Below are 25,400 nucleotides of genomic sequence, written 5' to 3' on the forward strand. Positions count from 1 at the left end.
GGTTTACATTCCTTCCTTTTCTTTCGGAGAAACGGCTCGCCTCCCTCCTCTTGGCCTCATCCCAGCGGCCAGAGGGCACGGAGCGTGCCATGTGATTGTCTGGGTTTTGATTGTCTAGGACATGAGCACGCAGAGGACTCCCTTCCACTTTTTTTCCTCTTCCCTGCCGGGGGCCCGCCAGCCCGTCGATGATACACAGCTGACTCTCCCACGTGTCCAGACTCTCGAGGTGCCCCCTGGGCTCTCTTGTGTGCCAACAGCTGTGTCTGGAGGGGGGTTGAGTGTGCTGGGTGGGGTGATGGAAGGTGAGAGGGACCAGGGGTTAACGGGGTAAAGCCTTGGCAAGGAATTTGGAGCCTGGGGAGAATTACATCTTATCCTTTCCTCGAGACGCAGACACCCGCAGGGCCGGAGCGGCCAGCGAGAGAGTCCATTTGTGGCCTTTTGTTTGTGGGGTGCGCCTTTAGGCCTCTCCACTTGGAGGTGGAAGAGGGACCCAACAATCCTAGAGAGGGTGGAAGTTGGCCAGAGGCTGCTGTGTGGGACCGAACTCGGGCATCTGGGGACTTAGCGGGGTCCGGCCACGTGCCCAGGCTGTTGTGGGCAGAGGGGGTGGCTGGGTGGGGAGATGAAGCCCTTGACCAGCCGGTCCACACACTGTCTTGCTGGGTGTAGGCGGTGGCGTTCAACTGGGAGTATCCATGGAGACATCCGATAGCAGAATCACAGGAAGTTTGAGTGGGTGCAAACGTCGGGGTATTTGTTTTGGATTTTTTCAGTAAGCAGATGCCAAGGGCAACCACAGCTGGACGGCTTTCCCCACTTGTACTCTGCCTCCGCCTCCGTTTGTTTTGCCCCCGGGAGTCAGCTGGGGAGGGGGCGGCACGGAAAGAAGGGCAAACCTCGGTCGGAAAGTTAGGGTCACCCACCCTTTTCCAGTACAGGACCGTTCCCGTGTAACTTCTTGCTTATGTCCTTCTCCCCTGCTGGTCTGGTTTGCAGTCCCTGAGAGAGTGGTTAAGCACGAGGGGGCGGTTACTCCCGACCTCTCTCAAGGGGAGAAGACAGAAGCGCAGCCCCCAACCCATCTCCTACCCCAGGAAATGTCCCCCATGCCCCGCCCCCCACCCCTGGGGGCATAAGGGTGAGGGGGACAGGGCCGTGGGCGTCAGGGGTGGGTGTGCCAAGCCTCAAGTTGGCGGGGCAGTGGTTGGAGATGCGACTGGAAGGGGGTCCCTGGGGGCACCCTGCTGCCCGTCCTCTGTAGCCTCCTTCAGCTGGGTCTCCTTCCCTTCTTCCGTTGGCCATACCGGGATCCATCGTCCCTCGCCTGGCCTCGCCCAGCCAGGCCTTAGCCTAAAAGTCCCTGCTGTTTTCTGTGGACAGCTTGGGTCCTGCCAAGGCAATGACCGGTTCCATCCCTGCTCCTGGACCTGACGGATGATCCTGACGGCATTCCAGAAAAGACCCTCTGTCCCCAGGCCTGGAGGGGAGCAGCTCTGTGTCCCGTTGGGGAGAGCGGGGATGCAATTTACGAGGGCTGACTTTACGAAGTCAGTCATGGGTATGAATGGGTGTGAATTAGAAACTGAGGCAAGGTCGTGTCACTGGGTCCTGTGTTGGGGTTTCTGACTCTTCCTTTGACTTTCTGAGGAGCTAGGGCCGCTAGATGACCAAACCCAGACTTGACCCAGGTCACTGTCACTCCTCTGTGGTCAGGCCTTGCTTCCTCCCTGTCTGCCCTCTGGAGACCTTCCACATGTCTTGGTGCAGCTAGGTCCCCCCCGCTGTCCCCCAGCAGACGTCCATGTGACGCCCTTCTCAGAATCCATCCTGAGTCAAGGGGCCGTCACTTTCCCCCCTTTTCCTGAACCCCAGCCGAACAGCCTTGACCTTGTTTAAGCCATAGCTCTTTTGTAAGGGGTCAAACAGAGAGAAAGAGAAAAGTCCCTGCTTTTGTAATTGCTTGATTTCTGATTCTCAGAGGGTCAGAGATAAGAGGGTGAGTTATAAGACTGTGAATTTCTGGGGAAGTTTCAGTTCCAGCCAACTGGGAAAGATGTAGCCATCTGTCCGCCAGCAGGTGGTTCGTGACTAGACCAGAGTCACATTTTCCATGACTGTCCCCCACCCCTCACCCACAGACCCCAGCAGCCCTGGTTCGCTTCTGGCCTCAGACCAGCGGGTCTTCCCCTACCCCTCACCTCCTGCCTTCCAGCTGCCCTCTGGCCCTCTCTTCCTCTTTGCTTTCCCTTTGCTCTCCCAACACCACCCCCCCACGGGCTTTTTCACTTTCCCTTTCTCCCCCTGGGACTCCCTCTTCTTGACTTCCCTGTTCAACCCTTCCTCAACAGGTTTCCAACTCCTACTCCAGCCACGGGAGATCTCTTCCACTTTCCCCCTTTCTTTCTCTTCCGCTCTGACTCAGTCCCCCCTTCTCTGGCTTCTCCTGCAGAAGCCCTTTTACAGTCAAATGCTCTGCTCCAAGTCTTCCTGTGGGGAGGAGAGCGCTGCCCCCTATCAGTTACACAGGCTCCCTGGAATGCTGGGGCCTGCCCTGCCGATGCTTGGTGATTTCACTGGGAGAGCCGGGGGTGGGAGAAAGACAGGGTCCTTCTAACTCACAGCACTATTTCTGGCCTGGTTGCTTTCCAAACAACACAAAGCCAAAAATAGCCTGTGTTTGGGCTGGCCTGGCGCTGCCCCTCTCCCCGGAGTGAGCTTGGGTGACTGGCCTATCTCCAGGCCTCTCCTCACTTAAGATCATGCCCCTGGGACCCCGACAGGCACGTGCCTCCTTGGCGTGTCCCGGGTCCCTTCTCACACAGGTGCCATGCCCGATGTCCCCTCCTCTGCCTCCACAGCCCCCTCCCCTTCTCTGGCCGCTGCTGGTCTTCTTTCCTTACACTCCTATAAACCTACGGCCTGAAGAAAACAGAAGCCCCAACCCGCCACCTAGCCCCAGCCCTGCTTGTCCGTGGCTGCTTTTTTCCGCAATTCTATCCCAGTATTTCTGAGCAGGGGACACTGGGAACCACTTAGTCTGGTCTTTCAAATGTGCAGGCATGGGCCCTGCCGTCTACAGAGGGGGCGTGAAGTGTGTGAGGCCACACGGAAGAAGAGCGGTCACGGCCAAGGACAGACCCACCTGGACGCGTGGATCTGACACCTCGCTGGTTAAGTGTCCTCAGGCACAACTTAACCTTCAGATGCTTCAGTCTTCTTTTTCTTTTCTTTTCTTTTTCTTTTTGGAAGATTTTATTTATTTATTTGACAAACAGAGATCACATGTAGGCAGAGAGGCAGGCGGGGGAGTGGGGGAAGCCGACTCCCCGCTGAGCAGAGAGCCCAATGCGCGGCTGGATCCCAGGACCCTGGGATCATGACCTGAGCCGAAGGCAGAGGTTTTAACCCACTGAGCCACCCAGGCGCCCCTCAGTCTTCTTTTTCATAGATAGGCGTGTAGATGACAGTTTATAGAGAGGCTGAGAACGACTCCCACCTTTCGAAATATTGCCTGTGAGCTTGTGGCATGTTCTAGGCTCTCACTAAGTGGCAGCCGGCCACGCTTGGTTGGGACAGAGCCAGAACAGGAACCTAGACAGCTCGAGCTGTTAATCTTGATACAACGCGAGCTCCTTGATGTTAGATGTTCTGTTTGCCTCCCTTGGCCCGGGGCGAGTGTTGGCATCAAATGCCAGCTGCCCTCGTCTACTCTGGGCCACATCTTCCCACTGCTGCCCCCGGCCTGGTGGGGAACCTCTGACTGGTTTTGCCGATTTTAGATCTTGGGAAAATGTTGCTCTCTGGGCTGTGGGGTCACATGTGGACCTTCCTGACATTCGACGCTTGTCCTGACCCCTGAGCATGCAGGGAAGGAGGGGAGCTTGTTTTAGCAAAAGGTACAAATCCAACAGAGCTTGGGGCGCCTGGGTGACTCAGTGGGTTAAAGCCTCTGCCTCCGGCTTGGGTCATGATCTCAGGGTCCTGGGATCGAGCCCCGCATAGGGCTCTCTGCTCAGCAGGGAGCCTGCTTCCTCCCTTCTCTCTCTCTGCCTGCCTCTCTGCCTACTTGTGATCTGTCAAATAAATAAATAAAGTCTTTTAAAAAATCTGTATAAAAAAAAAAATCCAACAGAGCTTGACCAACTCTTCTAGACCGCCCTCTTGACCCATTCTCTGCCACCCACGTCCCCGGTCCCTTGTCGGGTTCCCATACTCTTCATCCTTAGTGCACACTTCCCCTGTCCCACGGTCATGTCTGTACTCAGCAAGCCTATTGTGCTGTCACCGTGTTTCATTGATTTTTATGTCCTGGGAGGGCCCTAAGGGGCCGTATCCTCTTGGGGGCTCTCTCATAATGTCGCTGTTCAATGAGCACCAAGACCCCCACATCCCCCAGGCAGAAGTGAGCCTCCTCTCTTGGGGGAAAGAGGCAGAGGGAGCCAATGGGGCCCAGTGTGGCCACAAGGGGAAGTCTGATGAACAGGGAAGGGTGGGGTGTGCAGTTGCTGGGGTAGTTGTGACCGCAGGGTCTGCTGGTGTCAGCCAGAACGAAGCAGTGCAGGCCTGTAGGGCACCCCAGGGACACCCCAGGGCCACCTTCCATTTTTCTTTACTCACGTATGTGGATTGTCCAGCTCTGATTCACTTCTTTCATCCTTACCAGAACTTGTTCCTCGTTCTCTGAATTCCTGAAACTCCCTTTGTAACTTTCTCTGGACACATCCTGTTTTATTTCACCCGGGCTGTTGTGTGAATCTTGGCTTCTCTGAGATGGCCAGATATTTATTGACAACAAGGGTTAGTTGGTGTGATTTCGAGAAAGAGACACTTCTCACTCCCTGAAGGAACGGCCACGCTGGGACAGATTTAATGTGTACGCGATCCTTAGATTAAAAGCTACAACCGTCTCTATGCCAAGCTGTGGGCCAGGGTGTTAGGGCGCAGGCTCAAATGTGGGGGGAAGGCTCCCCGGAGGCAGAGGGACTGGTGCTGGTTTACAAGGGAGAGGCAGCCTGGCCTCGGCGGGGAAGCAGGGAGGTCTGGATGGGGTGGGCCCAGGAGGCCCAGAGCTGCATGAGCGAAGGGAAGAAAATGTGCCCACCCTCTCTCCACGCCTTCCTCTCCAGGGACCAATTTTTTTCTCTTCTGGCTGAGGCTTCTTGCTCTGTCTTGTCCTCCCAGAAATGAGCAGGCCTCTGCTCTTTCCGTACCCGCCTTCTAGCTCCTTGAAATAGATGTACTTGTTCTAGTCTGGTTTGGTTCCGAGTTCTGGACACCACAGCTCCCCTGAGTGAATGCCCAGAGAGACGGTGACTCCAGGTCAGTGGGGGGACCTGTGGGTGGCAGAGGACCCAGGGATGAAGCAGCCTGCATGATATCGCCCAGATGGAATTTGCCACTGGAGAGTCAGGGACCTCTCGAGTCACTGACCATTCCTCTCCCTCACTTCCTTGCCATATGGAAGCAGGCTCTCTCTGCATGTCTTTCTCTCTGAGTCACCCCGGGCCGCTCGGTGAGCAGCTGACTTGATGAGCAGTGATGCACTCGGGCTGCTGGCGTGCTTGGCTATTCCAGCGCCCACGACCCTCCCCGTAACCTTCCCAGGATTCGCAGCTGGGTCCGGGAGAATGGGCGCAGCACGCTTGCTCTCGACACAAGGTTCTCTGATGCTCAGCCATGCAACCGGACGCTGCCGGCTCTGGTTATCCAGCTTCCTTCCTAGAGCCTCCTTCTCCCTAAGACAGACGCCACGACTCAGAGCCAGACGCCTTCTGTAGAAAGAGGCAGATGTGGCCCGAGGACGAGCAGGAGCGTCTGGGCAGCTTCCTTGGTCCCTCTGACCCTCCATTTTTCTCTTCTGCGAAGTGGGGAGGAGGATGCCATTTTCATGATAGCGCCGTTAGGATTTCAAAGGAGAGCATGGGTGAAGTGATCGAGTGTCTCTGTCCATACAGAGAAAGTGCCCCGTAGGTTTCAGTTGACTTTAAATCCTGCCTTCCTGGGGCGCCTGGGTGGCTCTGTTGGTTAAGTGTCCGACTCGACCTCAGCTCAGGTCTTGATCTCAGGAGCATGGGTTCGAGCCCTGCGTTGGGCTCCATGCTGAACATGGAGCCTACTTTAAAAATAACAACCAAAAAAACTTGTATTCTTCATTTTTCTCCCGTGTGTCCTCTCCTGAGCCACTTGGCTCCCAAGCAGAGGCTGGGACCCCTGTGTCAGAGGGGGACCAGCGAATCAGGCCCTCAGGAACCCCAGAAGGTCAGCTGATAGGGCTGGACAAAACCCCCGCTGGGGCAAGGAGAGCCATCAAGGGTTCTGGCCCATGTCTGGCACTGGCAGGAGGGGACCAGCCTTCCCGTGGATGTGTGATGAAGCACGATCATCGTGTTAAGAACTTGGATCTGAAGCGGGTGCTTAGGGCTGGCAGTGCCTGCCGTCCCTTGTCGTCCAGGACCCCGAAATACACGATGCCCTCCTCCTGAGTCCCTTGCCTAGGGGGCCTTGGTGTGTACCCCCCCCCCCCAGCGTGTCAGGAAATAGCAGGACTGGGAGTAAAGGCTGATGCAGGCAGAGTGAGTAACTTACATCACAGCTCTGCCTTCGGGGTAGGGGTGCTGGGGGAAGGAGCTGGGGCTGCAGAGGGGAGGGGAGCCATGGTGGCAAGGTGAAGCAGTTCAGACCTGACAAGGGCTCCAGGCCTGGCGGGGCAGGCTGACCTGGATTGCCTTTAACTCCCCGGGAATCGGACTTGGGCTCTTTCCTGGAGCCACCGTGTAGGCCAATGTCTAGGGCAGGAAAGAGGAGGCATGAGCCACCCCCACCCACACCTGCCCCTTCTTCTGGCTTTGTGCAACCCCCCAGGAAGTGCCAAGGGCAGGGGAGTTGGCGTAGGCTGGGCAGTCCTGCCTGTCACCTCCGCCTTCCACCCCCTGCCCTGCAACCCCGTTGGAGACTGGCTTCAGTCTTGGCCCATCAGTCCTCCCTGAGGCTGGGGGGTCTTGCAATAAATCTCAGGGCCAACCAGTTGGGGATTATGAAGTCCCAGGTTAGAGGGTGTGTCCCAATCTGTGTGAAACCTCTCCGTGTGTCCACCCCAGGCTTGCTCGCTGGGCTCACACGGACCCCTGCAGGGGGAGGCTCGCCCGCCCACGGCGGACACGCCGCAGGCCCCGCAGAAGAGGCCCGAAGCCCTGACCAAGGAGGAATTCAGCTTCCCACTTCCTGCTTCCCCCTCCGCTGTCCTCAACCCCTGTCCTCGCCACGAATGGTCGAGGTCCTGGCCGGTGGCCAGCACTGTCTGGACAGGAGGAAACCGGGATGTGAGGCCTGGCGGTGGTGGCAGCAGCGGAGTGGTTAAGACAGAACACTGAGTCCTCAAGAACAAAATTCCACCGGAAAGAAAACAATTCACGGGAGACGGAGTCACCCTCCAGAGAGCAAGGGGCGAGGAACAGGACAGGGCCTTCCTGCCCCGAGCAGGTAAACAACCCGTAGCCTGGGGAAGCCCCCTCGTGAGCTGTCTGCCAGGTATGGATGCTGGCGTGGAAAGCGAGAGGTCTGGGTCCTGCTTTGTGACAACTGGGAGAAATGGTCCCTGGCTCCCTTTCTGGCCTTCTGAGGCCGATGAGCGTCTGTAGGGGAAAAAACAGGATCTCCTGCCAAGGTCAGGAGGATCAGAGGGAGGCCAAAGGCAGGACTAAAGGAGCATCTGGCAAAGGCGGCCAGCCCTGCGGAGGCTGGGATAGCCCCCGCCCCAAATGGCCAGCGGGCTGCCGGAAACCAAGCGAGACAACTCTAGGTTCTAGGGCAGGATTTTCGGAGGTCAGAGCCCATGGGGGCTCCATTGGGGATGAAGGAGGCCAAGCCAGGCCAGGGTGGAGGGCAGCTTAGGGTTCCCCCACCGTGTGCAGTGCCAGAGGTGGGGAGTTTCCTTCCTCCTTCAGAGCCCAGAAGGAGCTTCCATCTGGAAGAGATGGAAAGAGACATCCCAAGAGGGCCGCGGTGGCCCTGGGATGCATCCCAGCCTCCCACGCTGGTGAAGCTGGGGGAAGGAGGATGCTGAGCATCTGGAAACGCCCGCCGGGCTGCCTGGCTGATGGAGTTAGGCAGTTTCAGACCTGTGCATCCACTCATTCCGAAGGTGTTGGGGGGTCTGCATGCCTCTTCTTTAGAGGTTCAGGGAAAGTCCCTTCCCCAGGCTGCAGTGGTACCGATGGCTAGGTTGTGCAGAAAGGTGGCTGGCTGCCAGGCCCTATGGTACGCTCAGTACCTGCGTTCATTCTCATCCAGCTCAGAGACCGGGAGTGGCCCTGTCCGGACCCACAAGGGACCTGGAGCTCTTGCTCGAGGACACTCAGCTAATGAGAGGAGATGGCTCCAGCACCCGCAGCTCTCAACCTGCCTCCATTCTGCTTTTTAGTGCCCCAGGGGCTGTCCCCCTGGGGTCCCCTGCCCACCTGTTCCCCTCAACCCCCAACCCAGGATGGGCCCAGGCTTCTCCTTTACTAGGTCCCACGGCTCCCCTTCCCACCCCTGACTCCTTCCTTCCCCCCAGAGCTGCTGCTGTGCAAGAAACTGGTCCCCACTCTAGCTGTGATGACGTCACACTCTCCCTGTAATGACGTCACACTCTCCCCGGCCATGCTTGCTCGGGAATGGTGATGTTCTGGGTCTCGGTCCAGGGGCTCTCTGGGACTGAGATTACAACCTGAGACATCCCCCCCCCGCCCCGCCCCCCGTGAGTGTGCGATTTCAGACCCTTGTGGCTCTGAGGTGGTTTTTGGAGGCAAGGGATCTCGTTGCATTAGGAAGAATCTGCCTGACAGTCTTCCCCGAGGCCTTGAGCCTGGGCCACCTGGGGACAGGGAGCCGTAGCCCCAGGAGAGGGCTGGGGAGGAGAACGTGCCATGCTGCCCTTTGACCCATCTGCTCTGTTAGCAGTTTCTGGGTGCCATTTCTGTTTGTGGCCTGGTTATCTGTTGACCTTGGACTTCAGGCTGGACTTGGAGATGGGTGGGAAAGGTTAGAGAGGAGATAAAAAGCTGGCCGGTCCCAGGCCCAGAGGGACCGTCTTCCACTTCAGGGCCAGAGAAGCCAGGACGGGCCTCAAATGCCTCAAAGAGGGACACAAGAAACACTCAGGAAGGCCCCTGTGAGCACCAGCTCGAGAGCTGGATCTGTAGGATGTCACTATCCTCGCTGTCATCTGCAAGCTTTCCTGGACAGCAGGTTTTATTGCCTTTCCTGTCCATGGGGCAGGTAAAGGTGCTGGGGCTGGAGCCAGGGCTCTGGCCCTGGAGGGATTGAGGACCCTGTTCTGGAGAAAGGCAGTTATAAAGGCAGGGAATTCCGAGGAGGGGTGTGCCAAATGCCTCTTGAGTGATCTGGGAGATCAGGCATCCAGCCAAGGGATATCTGAGGCCTGGGGCAGACAGTGAAGGGTCCAGGGACCCGACCTTTGGACTAAGGCAGAGGTGCGCGGTGGAGAGGACGGGGAGGAGGTGTCAGTCTGGAGAAACAAGAGTCATGTGGGGAGAAGGAAGGGCCTGGGCGGGGAGAACACCAGAGAGCAGGCCGACGGATTCGCCCTGCGTGTAGGTGCCTGGCGGAGCCTCCCTGCGCCGTGCCCGTCACCCACCCGTTCAGACCTGCTCTCTTAGTCAGTCCCGGTGCTGGGTACTCCTGCCCCGCAGCTCTGGGGTGGCGATGAGGCCCCCGTTATTCACAGCCCGGACCGACAGCTGGCTCCCTGAGGCGCACTCCGTGTTTCCCAGAGTACAGCCCAGCCTGCCAGCTCACCACCCTGGAGGGCTGGCCCCAGACCCAGACGGCCTCCGTGGGTCATGCCAGGGTCGGCGGGAGCTTGGGCCCTGCGGCTGGAGACCGCTCCCTCTTCCCGAGGCCTCCACCCTGCACTGGCCGGCCCTGTCAAAGATCTGAGGTCTGGGAAAGCAGAAGGGCAATTGTCTCAAGTCCAAGGTCTTGCACCTTCAGAAGGGACACCAGTGGAATTACGGAGAGACCAACAGGAGAGCTCTGGGGTCTAGGAAATGTAGCGGGGAGGCCTTCCCGCTCTGAGCTTCTGTTTTAGCTCCCGTGCCGACAGAACCTGTTAGGCTCTGGAGGTATCAAGAAGGCTGGACTCCCAGGACAGCCTCAGGGGACCCGGGTCCTCAAGTGTTGATCCTTTCAGGAAGTGGCCTGCCATGCTCTCCGTGGCAGTGGCCGAGGTGAGAGACGGCAGAGGATCCCGGATGGAAAACCCCGGACTCAGAAACTCCCCGTTATCATTTCTGCGAAGCCCAGGGGACGGTAGGTAAGGGGAAGAGGCCCTGTTGTGTCTGGCACACTGAGCTGGCTTCCGGGCTGAATCAGGCCCACAGTCAGGGCAGCAGGTGGAAAACGAGGGGCTGCCGCGTCTGGTCTGGGGCAGAGGCTCCCCTGCCTGCCCTCTGTCCGGGTTTCCGGCTGGTGGATGTTAGCTGTGTGGCAGGACCGGGCAGGCAGGTGGGGGAAAAGGAAGAGGGGGTGGGGTGGTGGCGGTTGGGGGGATGGGCACCTGCCAGGTCTGTGTTAACTGCGGGGCCTCCCTAGGCCTGCTGGGCTTCTCTACAAACCCCGTTCCTGTTTGGGGAAGGTAGCAGGAACAGTGGGAGAGAGACGGAAAGTGGGAAGGCATTCATGATGGGGACAGGATCTTCTTCTGCTCGATCTGTCCCCACCATCTACACCACCTGATTTCCCATTTTCCCACCCATCTCCCCTGCCGTTCTTATGGGTATCAGCCCTTCACAGAGCCTCCCAAGGGAGCTTGGATCCTCCCTTTCCCCCAAAGGCTTCCCAGCCTCCTCCAGGCCACCCTAAGCTGTCTCTCCTGTGAACTTGAACGCTCTTAAGATCAGACCCACAGTCAGACACACCGCTCAGCCCTGGCTCGTTCTTCAACTGTACCACCCGTGTTCATCTTGTTTTCCTTACTGGGTGGTGCACCATTTAGTTGTAGGAACTGTTTGGATCTACACTTTCCTCCTCTGGGCCTTAATACTGCCCCACGGGGGCGGTACTTGGGCCTGACAGCCAAGTACCTTGAAGTTAACATTGCCTTCTGAGAATTCAATTAGGAAGAAACACGGGTTAGGAGAGGATATTAGCCCTCTGTAGAAATTACCTAGGAGACTGTCTGTCTGTAAATATCCCAAATTCAATTAAGGAGACCTGGGAAAATCTCAGGACAGATAAGATTGCAAATGATTTTAGGGACCTAACTGCATTGTCTTCTGCCTGGGTTGTGGGGGGGATGCCAACAGAGGGGAGACTTCCCCCTCATTATGAATGGGGCTTCCAGGGAGATCCAAGTTGGGGCCCGGTCTCTAGGCTATGTGGGACAGTTGGTGCTCTGTCCCCAAAACCCTAGGGATCAGGCCGTGCGGTTGGGTTGTCCCGAGATGGTGTGGATGCCTCCGGCTATGATCCGGTCTTTGAAATCATCCCATGCCCGGGCCTTGTTCCGACCCCATACTCGGCCATTCGATTCTGATGCTGCCGGGAGAGACGCGTCCAGGTGCCTGGGGTCTGTGTCTCTATCGGTGAATTAATACGCGGGCGTTTGGTTCATAGCACTGGTCTTCATGCTCCGTTGCCGTTTGTTGGCCCTGAGCTGGCTTTGTCTGTGGTGTGCACACGTTAGCAGGGAGCCAGAGGGACCGTGATGGACGTCCCCGATAAAGTCCCCCGCCTCTTTGCCCAGCTGGCCGTGTCCTCCCTCGACAATTTTGCACTTGCTGTTTCCCTTGGTCCCTTAGAGGAAGGGCCCAGGAAATGCCTTCTGTATGGTGGACCGATGGATGGGTGCGTGGAGGGAGGAGGGGCGAGGGGCAGGGGAGGAAAACAGCTCAGCCCCGGGGCTTTGTCCCCAGAAGGTGTGGGGAGAAGGCACGTGGTCCTGAGGGGTGAGGGTAGGAAGGAACGATGAATTTGAACATCTTTGTGCCAGGTGCTGGCTGGGGGGCATTTACATTCTGTATCTCATTTCTTCATGTGGGGGCCCCATGACGTCTCACTGCATCCGTTATACAGATGAGGAAACAGGGTCCAGAAAGGCTAAAAAAAAAACCTATGCGGGGGTGGGAGACGGGTGGCGGCGCCTGGCTGGCTCGAGCAGTTAAGTGTGAGCTCAGGTCATGATCCTGGGGTCCTGGGATCGAGCCCCGTGTGGGGCTCCCTGCTCAGTGGGGAGTCTGCTTCTCCCTCTCCCTCTGCCCCGCCCCTCTCATCTTCTCTCTGTCTTTCTCAAATGAATGAACGGAATCTTTAAAAAAAAAGGAAGAAAGAAAACTATGCAGGGGTCACCCATTAATGAGTGCTAGAGCTGGGGTGAATTGTGGCTCTCATCATCCTGAGTCCCTTTCTTGGAGGAAAGGAGGAAGGACCCCAGAGGGGAGGCATATAACAACATCCTGTGGTAGGAGAGGGGCTTCTGGGTGGAGAGGTGGACAGGGCTCGGAGGTGCTCCTGGAGGGCTCTGCTCCTTGCCACCCCCTGCCCCCCTCCCCCCGCACTTGCCCTTGGGGGGCAGATTCGGCAGCTGTGGTCCTCGACTGAGGGTTTAATGATAGGAAATGAGCTTCAGGGAAATTCCAGTCTTGATTCTTTGATGAGGCGCAAGCTGGCACGGAGCCTGCCTGGGAACACCCTCCCAGCAAGCCTCCCCCCCTCAATGTGTTTACAACCCCCTCTCTCCCACAAACACCGGCGAGGATGCTCGGCTCCAGCCACATGCAGACACCCATATGTGAGGCGTGGTCCTGCTTCTCTAACATCTGGACTCAGATTCTCCCCAACAACCTCCGATCCAGCTTCTACCTCCCCGGCCGACCCACTTCGCGATGTTGCTCAGACGCCCCAGCCTCTTTCCCTTCCTCTCCCGCTGCCTCCCTGAGCCCCTGGATGTCGACACAGGTGCTGTGTCTCCCTGAGCATGGACGTGTGTGTCCTCAGGTCTCTGCAGGCTTCCTGCCCCTCCTGATGTTCCTGGGTCTCCGGGGAGCAAGGAGCTGAGCAGAGGCCAATGCCAGCGGCCAGCTCTCCGTCACTCCCCCAGGGAGGCGCTGTCCTCGGGGCCTTCCAGAAAAGCCCACCCCGCTTCCTTCATTCCTTCTGGTTGATGCTTTTCTTTATCACTCTTCTACCGACTTCCCCCATCACCCCGTCCCACCCCCAAAAGATATCTCTGCCCTGAAGCACAGCGTTTCCTCAGCTTCCAGACTCTTCCTGGCAGGAGAACCACAGAGGCCTGGGGGCTGAGAAGGAGACTGGGGGGTGAGGCGGGAGGTGAAAGGTCTGGCTCCCCCTGCCCGGGCCCTGCAGAGCCGCCCCGGGTGAGGAGACAGTGTCTGCGAGTGCTGGCACTCTGGAGTGGGCAGGGGCCTCCCTGCGTTCTAGCTCAGTTCCCAGCAGTAGGAAACCCATAGAAAGTGATCTGGGGGAGTTCTGCCTCCCCTTAGCTTGGGGCTGGGAGCCTCCCACACGATCTCAGAGAGAGCAAGAGGGGAGGTGTTAGGGAGCGGGCTATGGAAATAGCCCTGCCCAGCTCTGTAGGACCCAAGCTCCCTAGTCCCCTTCTCTGTCCTCAGGAGCTCTGTGTGGTTCTGCCAGGAAAGGCCTGGATGCTGGAGTGCTGCATCAGGGCAGAAATATCTTTTGGGGGTGGGACAGGGTGATAGGGGACGTCAGTAGGAAGAGTGATAGGGAAAAACATCGACCAAAAGGGTTAGATGAGCAGGGTGTGGCTTCCCAGGAAGGCCCTGTGGGCAGCGTCCCCCCAGGCCGGGGAGGGGCTGATTGAGAGCTGACCCCAGACAAGCCACAGCTGGCCTTGGCCTCTACCCAGGCCGTTGCCCAGCTCTCAGCGATCTTGTCTGCGTTACATCATCTCCAACCCCAAGTTCCCCATCTTTGAACCAGGGATGATAGCAGTAGCTACCTCCCAGAACCTTTGAGGGCACTAAACGAGGTCATACATGCAAAATGCAAAGCAGGTAGGAAGGGACCCGGCTCAGAGGAAACGCTCAAAAGGTAGCGTTCATTCATTCATTCATTCATTATTCAGGATCCACTCTATCCCAGGCACTGTACTATGGGCTTGGATAGAACAGTGCACAAAACAGGCATCCTTCCCAGGGTGGCAACTGGAGAGGACACAAGCAATCAATCAGCAGGATAAACAATGAAATGAAAACAGTCCCGTAGAAGTTGGAAGGACCGGGGAGAAAAGAAAAAGGACAGTGGAGTGGGGTTACTTTTTCCCCAGCATTTGGGTAACTTCGCTCTTATGCATGCCTCCCTTTTAAGGAGGAGGGATAAACCTCTTTAGCCCCAGGGCCTGCGGGCCGTGGTGTCACCTGCTCCTCCCGCCACTGCTTCACGTCCCAAGTGAGGAACAGTGACTAGTTTCCAGCATTGATTCGCTCCTTTGTTCTTTCACCCAATAAATATTTACCGAACACCAGATCGCAGAATGCTGCGTGTGAATCAGGACTTCTTGTCCTGGGGAGGAGAGGGCTACGTGTGAGTAATCAAGGTGAGAAAGTGATCGGGGTCGCTGGCAGGGACAAGAGGGTCTGTGTGTCCTGCGTGGCACCCTACAGCCTCTGTGTCCCACCCCCACCCCTGGATTCGGGGGGACCGTTCCATCTTGCCTTGCTTTGGGTGTTTTCTGCAAAAACGGGGTAGGGACGGTCTGTCCCTACCTTAGTGTTAAGGGAGACAGTTCTCTATGTCTGAGGGGAAGAGACATTTTCTGAGTTGACCCTTGAGCAAAATCAGGGTCAGAGAGCCCCATTCCCCTGCCCTCAGCAGTGAGGAAGGATGCTGTGACCATCTGTCCAGTCGTGTGCCCAGCCTGGGCCACGTGCCCATCTCCCTGCCCCTACAGTGAGGCCTCTGCTGCCCTTAGAGGGAGGCTGGCCTCACCCCGGCAGCACAGTGCAGGGGAGAGACGCCCCTAGCGTCTGTGACCATGGCATCCTGCTGCAGACCCCAAGGCCAGGGGGGAAAGGGGACAGCCCCGCTATCTCTGGGGCTGCTTTCTCAACGGCAGACTAGGAGAAACCCAGGTCTGAGGGAGGAGACTCGGCCGCATGGTTAGGAACCCCAGGCCGTGTGTGTGTCTGACCACAGAGGCAGACACTCCGCCTTGGGGTCTGGAGCTGGGAACAGGCCGTTCTCCCCACAGTCACCGCTCACATGGACTGCGGCTGTGTCTCCTGCGCCCGGCCCCCTCAGCTGCTGAGTCACGCTCCCCGGGGTTCAGAGAGGCGCCGGTCCAAAGCCCGGGCTGAGTCATTCGATGATGAATTGTGGAATTCTTATTCAGGCTGTCACCGCAGCAGTGGTGGGCCCTGACCGCCACCCCCTACTTCCCCACCAAGCCACTCAAAACATTCTCGGTTCTCTTGTCTTCTCCATCTTGCCTCCACCCCCAGCCCGGCGCCCTGTCCCCACCCCCGCCGGTCAGCACTAGACGGTGGGATGCTGAGAAGCATCTCTGAGTTTCCCTTCCTGTGTCTAGATTCCAGACCTATTATAGGGACAAGGGCCTGGTCTGTGAGCTTAGGGAAGAACCTCCCATCTCCTTCCATTCAGCTGTCATTGACGGATGCAGGAAGAGGGATACGGGCTTGGGAGTCAGAGCTGGTTGGAGTCAGAATCCCAACCTGCTTGTCACGAGCAAGCGTGCCCACGTTCGGAGTCCCTGTCCAATCACGTTAAAGATGTCTACTTTGTAGGAGTTGAGGCTTCTGGAAGCCGATGGGGAGGAAGCACAAGTAGACGGGTGCTCCGTAACTGCTATTCTGTCTTCCATGGGGAGGCCTGAGGTTGTGTGGGTGAAGCACCTTCCCCTCCTGGCTCGGCACAGCTGGTGACAAGGGGGCGGGAGTTCCTCGAGGGGCTCCAGAGACACGGTCAGAGGGGCTGGGTTGGCCGGTAGGCAGACATCCCTAGAGCCCCGATACCTCCCAGCCCTGCAGGGCCCACCATGCGTGCTAGAAGGTGCCCAGAGCTGCTTGTTCGGCTCCTCCAAACCAGAAAGCAAGCAGAGACCAGTGGTAGGCGGGCACAGCCACCCTGACCTGGGCCCCTCACCCGCCTCCCCCCACCCCACCCCTTCATGCAATCGTACCCCACCTAAGTGTGCCCACATGCAGTCCCGCCGAGCCAGGTCACCTGCTGGCTCCCACCAGGGGTCAGCCTGGAAGATCTGTCCATGTCTCTGCCCAGAGGCCCCCCTCCCTCTATAGGCGGGAGTGGCGGGGAGTAGGAGGGGACCACACACGGTGACTGTGGCGGTCACCCTGCTCCTGCAGTGTCCCCCAAGGACCATGTGTTGGCATCTCTGGAGCTACAGCAGGGGCGATCATGACATCCGGGGCCTTTCGCCCTCTGGGTTCTGGTGTTGACTGGTCCCCATGGCCATGAATCCATCTGAGAGAAGGTTCACGTTTTTTTTTTCAAAAGAATTTATTAGGAAACAAAATAAAGATAGGAAGTATTACACAAAGGAATGAAAGCGTCCCATGTAGACTCTTCAGCCCACGGCAACTAAGACAAATTTTGCTGGGCTGATGCCATGGGTACCGAGGTCCCGATTCTGTTTTCAAACCCATCTCTCTTGGCTGCTAAGCCAACCAGTTCAGACTCTCTGGAGACAAGTCAGGTTGTCTTCCCAAATCTCCCCAAAGCTCCTTCCTAATCGCCTCTTTATATACAGGCCCTTCTCTACCTGGTCCCGAAGGCTCCTCACCTGGGGCTTTAGGTGAGGTCCTGCCTTGACCCCACCGTACCTACGCCACTCTCCTACCGAAGGCCATCCGTGGTCCCTGGAAAACCTATTTTTGCTCCTGTCCTGATCCATTTCATTAAACAATATTCACGAACCAGCTGGGCAGGCTGGTTCTGCTATCTTCTTCAGTCAAGCTACCTGTGTCCCTAAGCCTGCGTTTGAACTTGGTCCTTCGCTGCTAGGAACATCTTCCTAAGTATGTCCCGGCCGCTCTCTGCCCCAGCGAGTCCAAAATTGCTTTCCACGCCAAAGCAGACCTCTCTGCCCTGTCCAATCTCCCGCTTCATTTACAGGAGAGCCGTAGCCATCAGCTACCCTGCCATGGACAGATGGTCAAACACCTCGCTCTTGGCACCCACCTATCGAATCCTGCCCAGCCCAGATCACCAACCTCACCGATTTCCTCGGAAGATTTCTGACTTCCCTCTCAGACCTCTACCTCTATCTCTGTAGCTTGTGTTAGAATGACATGGCTTTATAGGTACAGTAATAACAAGATTACAATGACAGGAGAGCTAGTCCCTCCCCAATTATATTTCCTCTAAATTATCAAAAGATCGGGCCACGCTTGCCGTTCTGAACTTTTCCTAAGTGTCTATGGTTATCAGTCCTTCCTTGGCACAGGCTGGGTCTCAGCTGGCTTTTAGGAACAGGACTGAGTCTTAGCAAGCTGGCCATTGGTCCCTTCTGCTCCTACAGTTAACTGCTGTGTCTTACACATATGGCTTCTGCAAATAATTGCTACAAAGCAAAACAAAACACCTCCTCCAAAGGAGAAACAGGAAACAGCTCTACACGGATCTTCTCGAGCTTTGACCTCACAATACGTGCAACTTATACCCCCGCGCAGGCTTACGCCAATGGAAGAGTCCGTGTTAGATCAGGACAGATCGGTTGAGCCTGTACCTAACCCATACCTTGGCCTTGAACTTCCTGGTGCACAAAGCACTTCCCCGTGCTCCTCCCCCAGGACTCACGAACAACCCTGTGAGGTGGGCATAGGGCCTGTTGTGGTCCCTGTTTCACTGAGGTCCTAACTGACGTTCGGGGAAGTTAGGAAGCTAGCCAAGATCACACAGCTATTTCGTGGAGGAGCCCAGGTCTCTGCGACCTCATTCCCTTCCTTTATTAGACACAAAGACTATGGAAGAGGTTTTCTACTCCCTCTCTCTCTACCCGAACGGCATGCTTCTTTCACCAGTATAAGCACAACCTGGAAAGTTCCAAACATGAAATGGAATGATTGATCAAGTTAACAGTCATAGTCGAATGCGGGGGCTGTGTGTGTGTTGGGGGTGTGTGTGTATCTTTCAGGATGTTCCTGATTTCTTAACATCTGTAGTTTAATAACCAAGAACTTCCTCGTGGGCCAAGTGGGATCCCTAGGTCACGGTTAAGGTGCTGGGGATTTTACCCCCCAAATTATGCACAATGCTGAACTTTCCTTCTGTTTCACCTTTGGCCAGTGTTCTGTGCCTTGCTACCCCTGCCCCTTAGTGAGGAAAAGTTAGTACTTCCGTCAGTCTTCCAATGCCAGGCCTCCCAGGATTCCTACAGCTTCCTGGAAAGTCACATGGTCCTGCAGCTCTGACGCATCTGTGGGATTCTCTCAGGTGACATTCCCACGGTTCCCATGCCACTCTGCAAAACCGTTTTTCTAACCTGAAGGTGTAAGATCTCCCAGAGCCTATGACTCACCGGGTCCCCCTTCACAGACAAGCAAGACACCCCAGTCTCATCTCCTTTGTGACTCAGCTGGGCCACCCCCTGGGAGGCAGATGGTGGCCTGTGTCCACAGTGTCCCCTACCAGAGATTTCCCACAAGCCAAGGTTTTGGACAACTTGGTTGGCTGGGGCTTAGACATCTGAGATGGGAAACCTCTGGAAAGAGTCTTCCCACTCTCCTGTGCTGCTTCTAGCTATTAATTCATTTCACAGACGTTCAATGAGCACCTACTATGAGCCATCACTATGCTCTCTGCAAATAGAACTGCAAAGAGGAGACGACACTGTCCCCGCCCCGCCCCGCCCCCACACAACAACCTGATACTAGTTGGTCCCCGAGAAACACCACTCGCTCTGAATTAGTGGGTGAACTCAACAGCACCTTCCCTTGCCTTGTGCACACCCCACAATGATCTGATCACACCGGAGGACTCCCTGACCTCTGCACACCTCTCCCCCTCACCCCGGGCAAGTTCCTCGGTCAGTCACCAAAAGGGTCTCTGCTCCGATCGCCCTTCCTGCTGGGGCTCCGGCCAGCTGGGAATTCTCCTCCCGCCTCTCCGCCTCTCCACCTCTCCTTCCACCGGCCAGCTTCGTTGGTGCTGATACATTCATTTGCAAACCCAGTAGCTCTTCTCAAATATCATCTATAGAGGTTATGCTTTCGAAGTAAATATTCAAGCGGATGTGTTATTTGATGGTCAGTTATAACTGAAATAGAAATGTGCATATATGGGTAACAGCACGGAAGGACCAGAACCCAGTGTCCCAAATCACTATTTACAAATGTTGAACCTATTTCCACTCAATAACTATTCAGATGTACTTTTACCTTGTCACTGTCATTACGTGATCATAATTCCAAATTCTCTCTCTCTCCCTACTTGGTTATGATTGCCTCACACAGCACCACGTTCTTTAGAATAGTTTTCATAGTTGTCATATGTAAAGGCAACAGCTCATGGCCCTAACAGACCACAGTCTACTTGGCTGTCCCCCACAGCCGAGCAGTTTCCAGCCAATGACTTGACATAGAAGTGGCCACAAATATCTCTGTGCAAATACTTTCTTTCTTTTGAGTTATTTTCCCAGAATGTATTCCCCAAAGTGAGATAACTTCGTCTTATCATCATTTCTTTCTACCTTGGTCGAGTATTACCAAACGGCTCTCCAAAATGCGTCTCTCCATCGCGCCGGGAGTCTATCACTCCACGACGTAATTTTTCAATGTATTTTTGGCGAATGCGAGGGGTTGACTTTATTTGCTAGCTTCCTGGTGCTGGCCTGCGTGCGCTTCCTCCTGGGTGCCGTGCCAGCCCGTTTGGTCTTTGGAACCAAGTACATCTCTCAGTCACTGTTTCTACTGGAGGCTCAGCTCTTACTCAGCCCAATTCTACATAGTTTCCTCCTCTTAACTGGCCTCCCTTTCGTTTTTCATTACTCTTTGCCGTGCAAACGTTTGAAATTTTTACGTAATTGAATTTGTCTGCTTGAACTTGACGATTTCCCCTATCCCTTCAATGAGCAAGCAATGACCTCTCCAGAAAAGGGGTTTCTTTCCCCCACTCTGAATGCCCTGCACTTTCCCTGGACTTGCCCCAAATCCCTCTTGCTCCCATGAACATTCCATCGTCCACAATCCCTGCATTAAATTCCCTTTGCTCATCTCACGACAGCCCCTGGCGCGACACGTCCACCTGGGTTCTGGCGCTGCCCTGTCCCATGCGGAATCCTCCCCTGTGGATTTCATTCCTCACCCGGCCCGGCCCCGCTACTGACTTCTCAAGTTTTCCAGCTGCTTTTTTGGCCCCACAGTCCCACACCTGGCCTCCAGGGTTCGGGTGAGGCTGTTCTCCTCAGCAATAATGGCACATCTGAGGGTACATGCCTTCCCCTCAAGTTCAGCCAAACGAAGGCCAGATTTTTTCTGTACTTGGCTGGGGGCCACTCTGACCCAAGGATCTCTACTTCCTGGCTGCAGCTGTGTCAAAATCCCTGGCCTCTTGTGATCTGGCCTGTCCCCCTGTTGTAGTCTCAGGGGAAGCTGGGTTCTCAGCTCTCTTCCAGAAGGCACATGCCTGACATCCTCTGAGCCTTTCCTGGCCTCTCCTTGGCTTCCTTCTGCCAGCACACCCCCCTCAACCCCCCGCAACACACACAAACTCTCCCCGGGCCATTCCATGAGGAATGGTCTGGAAGAATGCAAATCAGCACAAGCTTACAAATTTCAGAAACCTGTGGTGGAGGCAGAGAGGCCCCCACAAAAAGCAGGAGGCACGGCTAGCTCCTGGCGCACCCCCCCCCGTCCCTGGCGCACCCCCCTCCGCCCCTGCTTCTGAGAGTTGTGGTCACGCCACCACCCTTGGTCCCATCCCTGCGCACCCGAAGACGGATGAGCAGTTTGGCACGTCACACTGAAAGGTTGCTAGCCCCTGCCCTCTGGAAAAATGCCCTCTGCCACCACATCCCAGGCAGCCTCGCCTCCCTCACCCCTCCCCACAGTCCTCCCCCCACCCCTCCCCCGCCCCGGTCCCTCCCCAGTCCTAGCCCTTTAACTCTCAGGAGGGCGAACCCGAAAGACGTGGATGGTCCCGTTACTGAGGGACACAACCAGGTGCCTGCCATCCACCATGGTGGTCACCCGGGGCTTTTCCAGGCCGTGATAGGCCGTCAGGAAGTCACCGAGCAGTGACCCCTTTGGATCCAGGATCACCACTTTGTTGACCTCGCGAAGGGTCAGAAAGATGTAGCCCTTCTTATCCACGGACACAGAGCCTGGCTGGCAGCCGTGCAGGCCTGGCCCCCGGTACTCCCCGATCACCTGACCCAGCCCATCACAGACCACCACGCTGTTCTGCTGCCAGTCGGACCCCACAAAATTGCCCTGGGGGCTGGTGGTCAGGAACACCAGCGCCCGCAGGCCCCTGTTGGCCTTGCCCCCCGGGATAAACCGGGTGGCCAGGCTGCCTTCCATGTTGTATACCTCCACGTGGCCCGACACGCTGACGGCCACCCGGTCCCCGCTCGGCATCGCGGCCACGGCGTGGCTGGCCTGGGATAGGCTCAGGGCCCGGCGCCACTGCACCTCGCCATCGGGGCTGATGAGGTAGAGCCGCGCCCCAGCCGAGAAGGCCACTGCCCCCTGCAGGGCGGCCACGCTGCACGGGGAGCAGCCCTCAGGGACGGGCACTGCACCCCTGTAGTCACCACTGAGGGAGAAGCGCTTCAGTGCCCTGTTCTGCTCATCAGCCACCAGGATCTCCCGGGGACCGAAGGGACAGAGCCCCGTGATCCGAGGAGACCGCTTGTCTCCAGGCATGCGCGTGGGGAAGCTGCAGGAAAAAATGGGCCTGGGGAGGAGGCCGGAGCCCTCCAGGTTCAGCCCAGGTGCTGGGCTGGGCTCCCGGGAAATGGACTTGAGCCTGCCTTTGAACTTCCTCTTCTTGTTGGATCTGCTGCCCCTTGGGGTCTGGGCTCCTTCGTCTTCTAGGGGTGTCTGGGCTCTGCCCTCTTTTGGGGTCTGGGCTCCCTCTTCCTGGGGCGTCTTGGCTCTCTCCTCCTTCGGGGTCTGGGCTCCCTCTTCCTGGGGTGTCTGGGCTCTGTTCTCCTTTGGGGTGTAAGCGCCATCCCTGCTCTGGGGCTGGATTCCACCTTGTCTCTCCGACTTGGCTCCCCCCTCTCTCTGGCTCTGAGCTTCATCCCCTCCCTGGCCTCCAGCTTCGTCTTTCCCACTGTCCTTCTGGGGCTGCTGCTCCTCAAAGCAGAGCCGTAGCAGGTGGCAGTTCTTGTCCAGGAGCCCAGGATGCAGCTCCAGCCGGGGCAGCAGGCAGGGGGCCGGCCCAGGCATCCAGGGGCAGCCCTGCAGCTGCCGGAGCCTCTGGGCAATCGCCCCTTCCAGCGAGAGGATCTCAGCCTCGCGGCCCAGGCTGAGCACCCGCCGGGCGAAGGCGGCCGCCGCCCTGGCCACCTGCTCCCGGCCCTCCAGCTCCCCCAGTCTCTCCCGCGCGGCCTCCTCCGCAGCCTCCACGTGGGCCCGCAGCTGCCCCAGCACCTCTTGCTTCTGGGCCAGCAGGGCCCGGAGCACCCCCTCGGCCACCTCCTCCACCTGGGTCCCCACCCTAGCCGCCTGCTCCCGCAGCCGGGCCAAGGCTTCCTTTTCCACCATCCGTGCGGACTCGAGCTCCGCCAGGTTGTTGTCCACACCTGCCAGCAGCTCCTCCAGGCCCGGCCTCCGGGCTCGCACGGCCTCGGCCAGGGGTAGGCAGGGGTGGTCCAGGTGGGGGTCCAGGCGGCACTCACGGCACAGCAGCTGGGAGCAGGGCTGGCACAGGAAGCGCAGGGCTTCCCCAGGATGCTGGGGGCACTGGGCCGCCTGGCGCTCCCGGGCCTCCTCGTCGTACCAGCCTGCCCTGTAGCCCACCAGGTCCACCACCCGGTGGGTGTGGGTCTGCCGGGTGCAACGGTGGCCGTCGGCACACGCCTGGCAGAGGTCGTCCGCACAGTCCAAGCACCGGGCCGTGGCCGGCCCCCCGGTGCCGGCCCCCCCCATCAGGGGACACAGTGCACAGGCAGGCTTCCCCGCGCGCAGGTCTCCGCCAGCCCGGGCCCTCACCAGATCCAAGAGCCCGTTGACAAAGAAGTTGGTCTTGAAGGCGGCCACACCCTCGGGCGGCACGGGCACGGTCTCGCGGCACTCGGGGCAGCGCAGGTGGCCGCCGTCTGCCAGCTGGGCCAGGCAGTCCTGGCAGTAGGTGTGCAGGCAGGGCAGCGTCTTGGGGGCGCGAAGCTGCTCCAGGCATATTTTACAGGCTAGGAAATCGCTGCTCAGGGCTTCCAGGAGGGAGGGCGAGGATCCCTGGGAAACCATGCTGCAAGCGAGGGCTCGGGGTCAGAGGGCAGAGGGTGCCTCCACGGTCCCTCCAGCCTACCGTCCTGCCTCCCCCCACCAACATCCTCCAACCCCGCCAGGTCTGGGGGTCTCACCTGAATGGCCAGGAAATCTTCTTCTGGTCTCCCAGGGTGTGTGGCCACTTGCTTTTGAGCTATGCGGTTGGGGATACGCAAGAGGAACCACCTGCTTGCCTGGTGCCTAGGGCCGTGAGAAATGAGTCCAGGAAGCCCAGCCTGGGGGAAACGACCGGGGTAATGCTCAGCACCGGGGCGGACAGGCCTGGAGCAAGTGTGGCCCAAGCACACCCCCCCACGCCCCCGCCCCGGTGTGCAGAGTGCTGAGGTCCAGCGGGGAGCAGGGGCTGGGGTGGGGGCAGGCAGAGAAGGGACACAGGGAGGGTCCCGGTGGGCAGAGTCACCTTGACTCCTGGCAGCTGGGGCAGGATAAGGGGCCCCAGTTCCTGCAGCCCCCCACACACAGGTCTTCTAGACCCAGGGAGCAGCACCGGGGGATGTGGGGGCCCTACTTCCTGCGGGACTAACTTGGTAGGGGTTCTGGAGCAGGAGGCAGGCAGGCTGCGGGGAGGGGGCTGCCCTGCTGTCCTTCCAGCTGTTAGACCTCAGGGTCTCCGGGGCCTGTGTCTCATCCCCTTCCTGCCTGTCTGCTTTCCTAGAAGCCTCTGAGTTGTGTGGGTCCATCTGTGACTCCCCCTGCCCAGATGCTAGCACAGTGGCAAAATCCTCCAGGAAGAGACTGCCGGTGGGGGGAGGGGTCGCCCCCAAACTTCTGGGGGTGGGGCCGGGAGGACAGGCCACAGGGAGGGGGTCTTTCCCAGATGGGTGTCAGGCCTCTGGTCCCAGAGCGGGGAGCTGGCGGGGTGCTCCGGCCCACCCACTCCTCTCCTCCCGCCTTCCGGCTCCCTCCCCTCCCCCTTCCTCTTCCTCCCGTTCCCTTCCCCCCACTCCCTCCAGCTCAGCTCCTCCTTCAGGTGCCCTCCCCGGCCCTCCTTACCAAGCCTGAGCTGACCTTGGCCTCCAGGATGGGGAGTAGGGGGACCCCCGAGGCCTGGACACTGCTGTGGCTGGGTGCCTGAGAGAGAAACAAAACTGAAACTAATGGTACTTCAGCAACTTCCGTCCCCAGCCCGGGACACCGACTAGCACGGCCTCAGGCCCCGCCTTCTTCCCTACCCCAGCCTGGACCTCTTCCTCAGGAGGGGGGCCTCCACCCCTGGCCGCGGGACCCCTCCTGCAGGCCCTGGGGCTCCACGGGCCTCCTCAGGTTGGTCTGTCCTCTCTAGCACCGGGATCTGCTCAGCCAGCTAAGTGTGTTTGTCAGGCACATGCAGAGGAACGGCCTGAGGACACGTCCTCTTAGGGGAGAAATTAGCGATCCTCTGTGATCCAGAGTCATAGCTACAAAACCAGTCCTCCATGGGGGGCCCCCTCAGGCCTTTGCTGGGGGGGGGGCGAGGCATGGGAACCAGATAAGGAGCTTTGGAACTCGCTTAGGGAAGGCTTCCTGGAGGAGGCATCACTTGAGATGAGTTTGAGGGGCACACAGGGGTTTGGGAGGAAGAACACAGGCAAGAACGTTCTGGGAATGGGGAACAGCATGACCGTGGGTGCAGAGGAATGAAATACCCCAACTCTTCCCGGTGGCTTCATAATTTTGGTTGGTTTTTGGGAAGGGGATATGGGAGTGGTGGCAGATGCCATTATAGAGGGAGGCAGTGGCCAGATGGTAGGGGACCTTATGGTCTCCGTGAAGGAGTCTGAGTTTTCCCCAGCATCTCATGAAAAATTTGAAGCAAAGAAAAAGTGGAAGGAATTGCCACAAATACTCATATACCTACCACTTTGATTCTACAGTTAAGACCCGATAGCGGATTTATTAGCTATCTGTCCGTGTATGCAACCCCTCTGTTCACAGGGACCC

General features: G+C 57.8%; 1 protein-coding gene across 1 annotated transcript; it reads right to left on the minus strand.

Annotated features, from left to right (window-relative positions):
* Positions 1–21,122: 21,122 nt before the first annotated feature.
* On the minus strand, positions 21,123–23,663 carry TRIM56 (tripartite motif containing 56; the record flags this gene model as incomplete). Its single annotated transcript, XM_080830460.1, has 2 exons — positions 23,555–23,663; positions 21,123–23,439 (listed from the first exon to the last, which is right to left on the minus strand). The coding sequence occupies exon 2, from the start codon at positions 23,436–23,438 to the stop codon at positions 21,123–21,125; it is 2,316 nt and encodes a 771-aa protein (XP_080686586.1). The 5' UTR covers position 23,439; positions 23,555–23,663.
* Positions 23,664–25,400: the final 1,737 nt, after the last annotated feature.

This window comes from Martes martes (genome assembly GCF_963455335.1).
Source record: "Martes martes genome assembly, chromosome: 18".
Taxonomy (NCBI): domain Eukaryota; kingdom Metazoa; phylum Chordata; class Mammalia; order Carnivora; family Mustelidae; genus Martes; species Martes martes.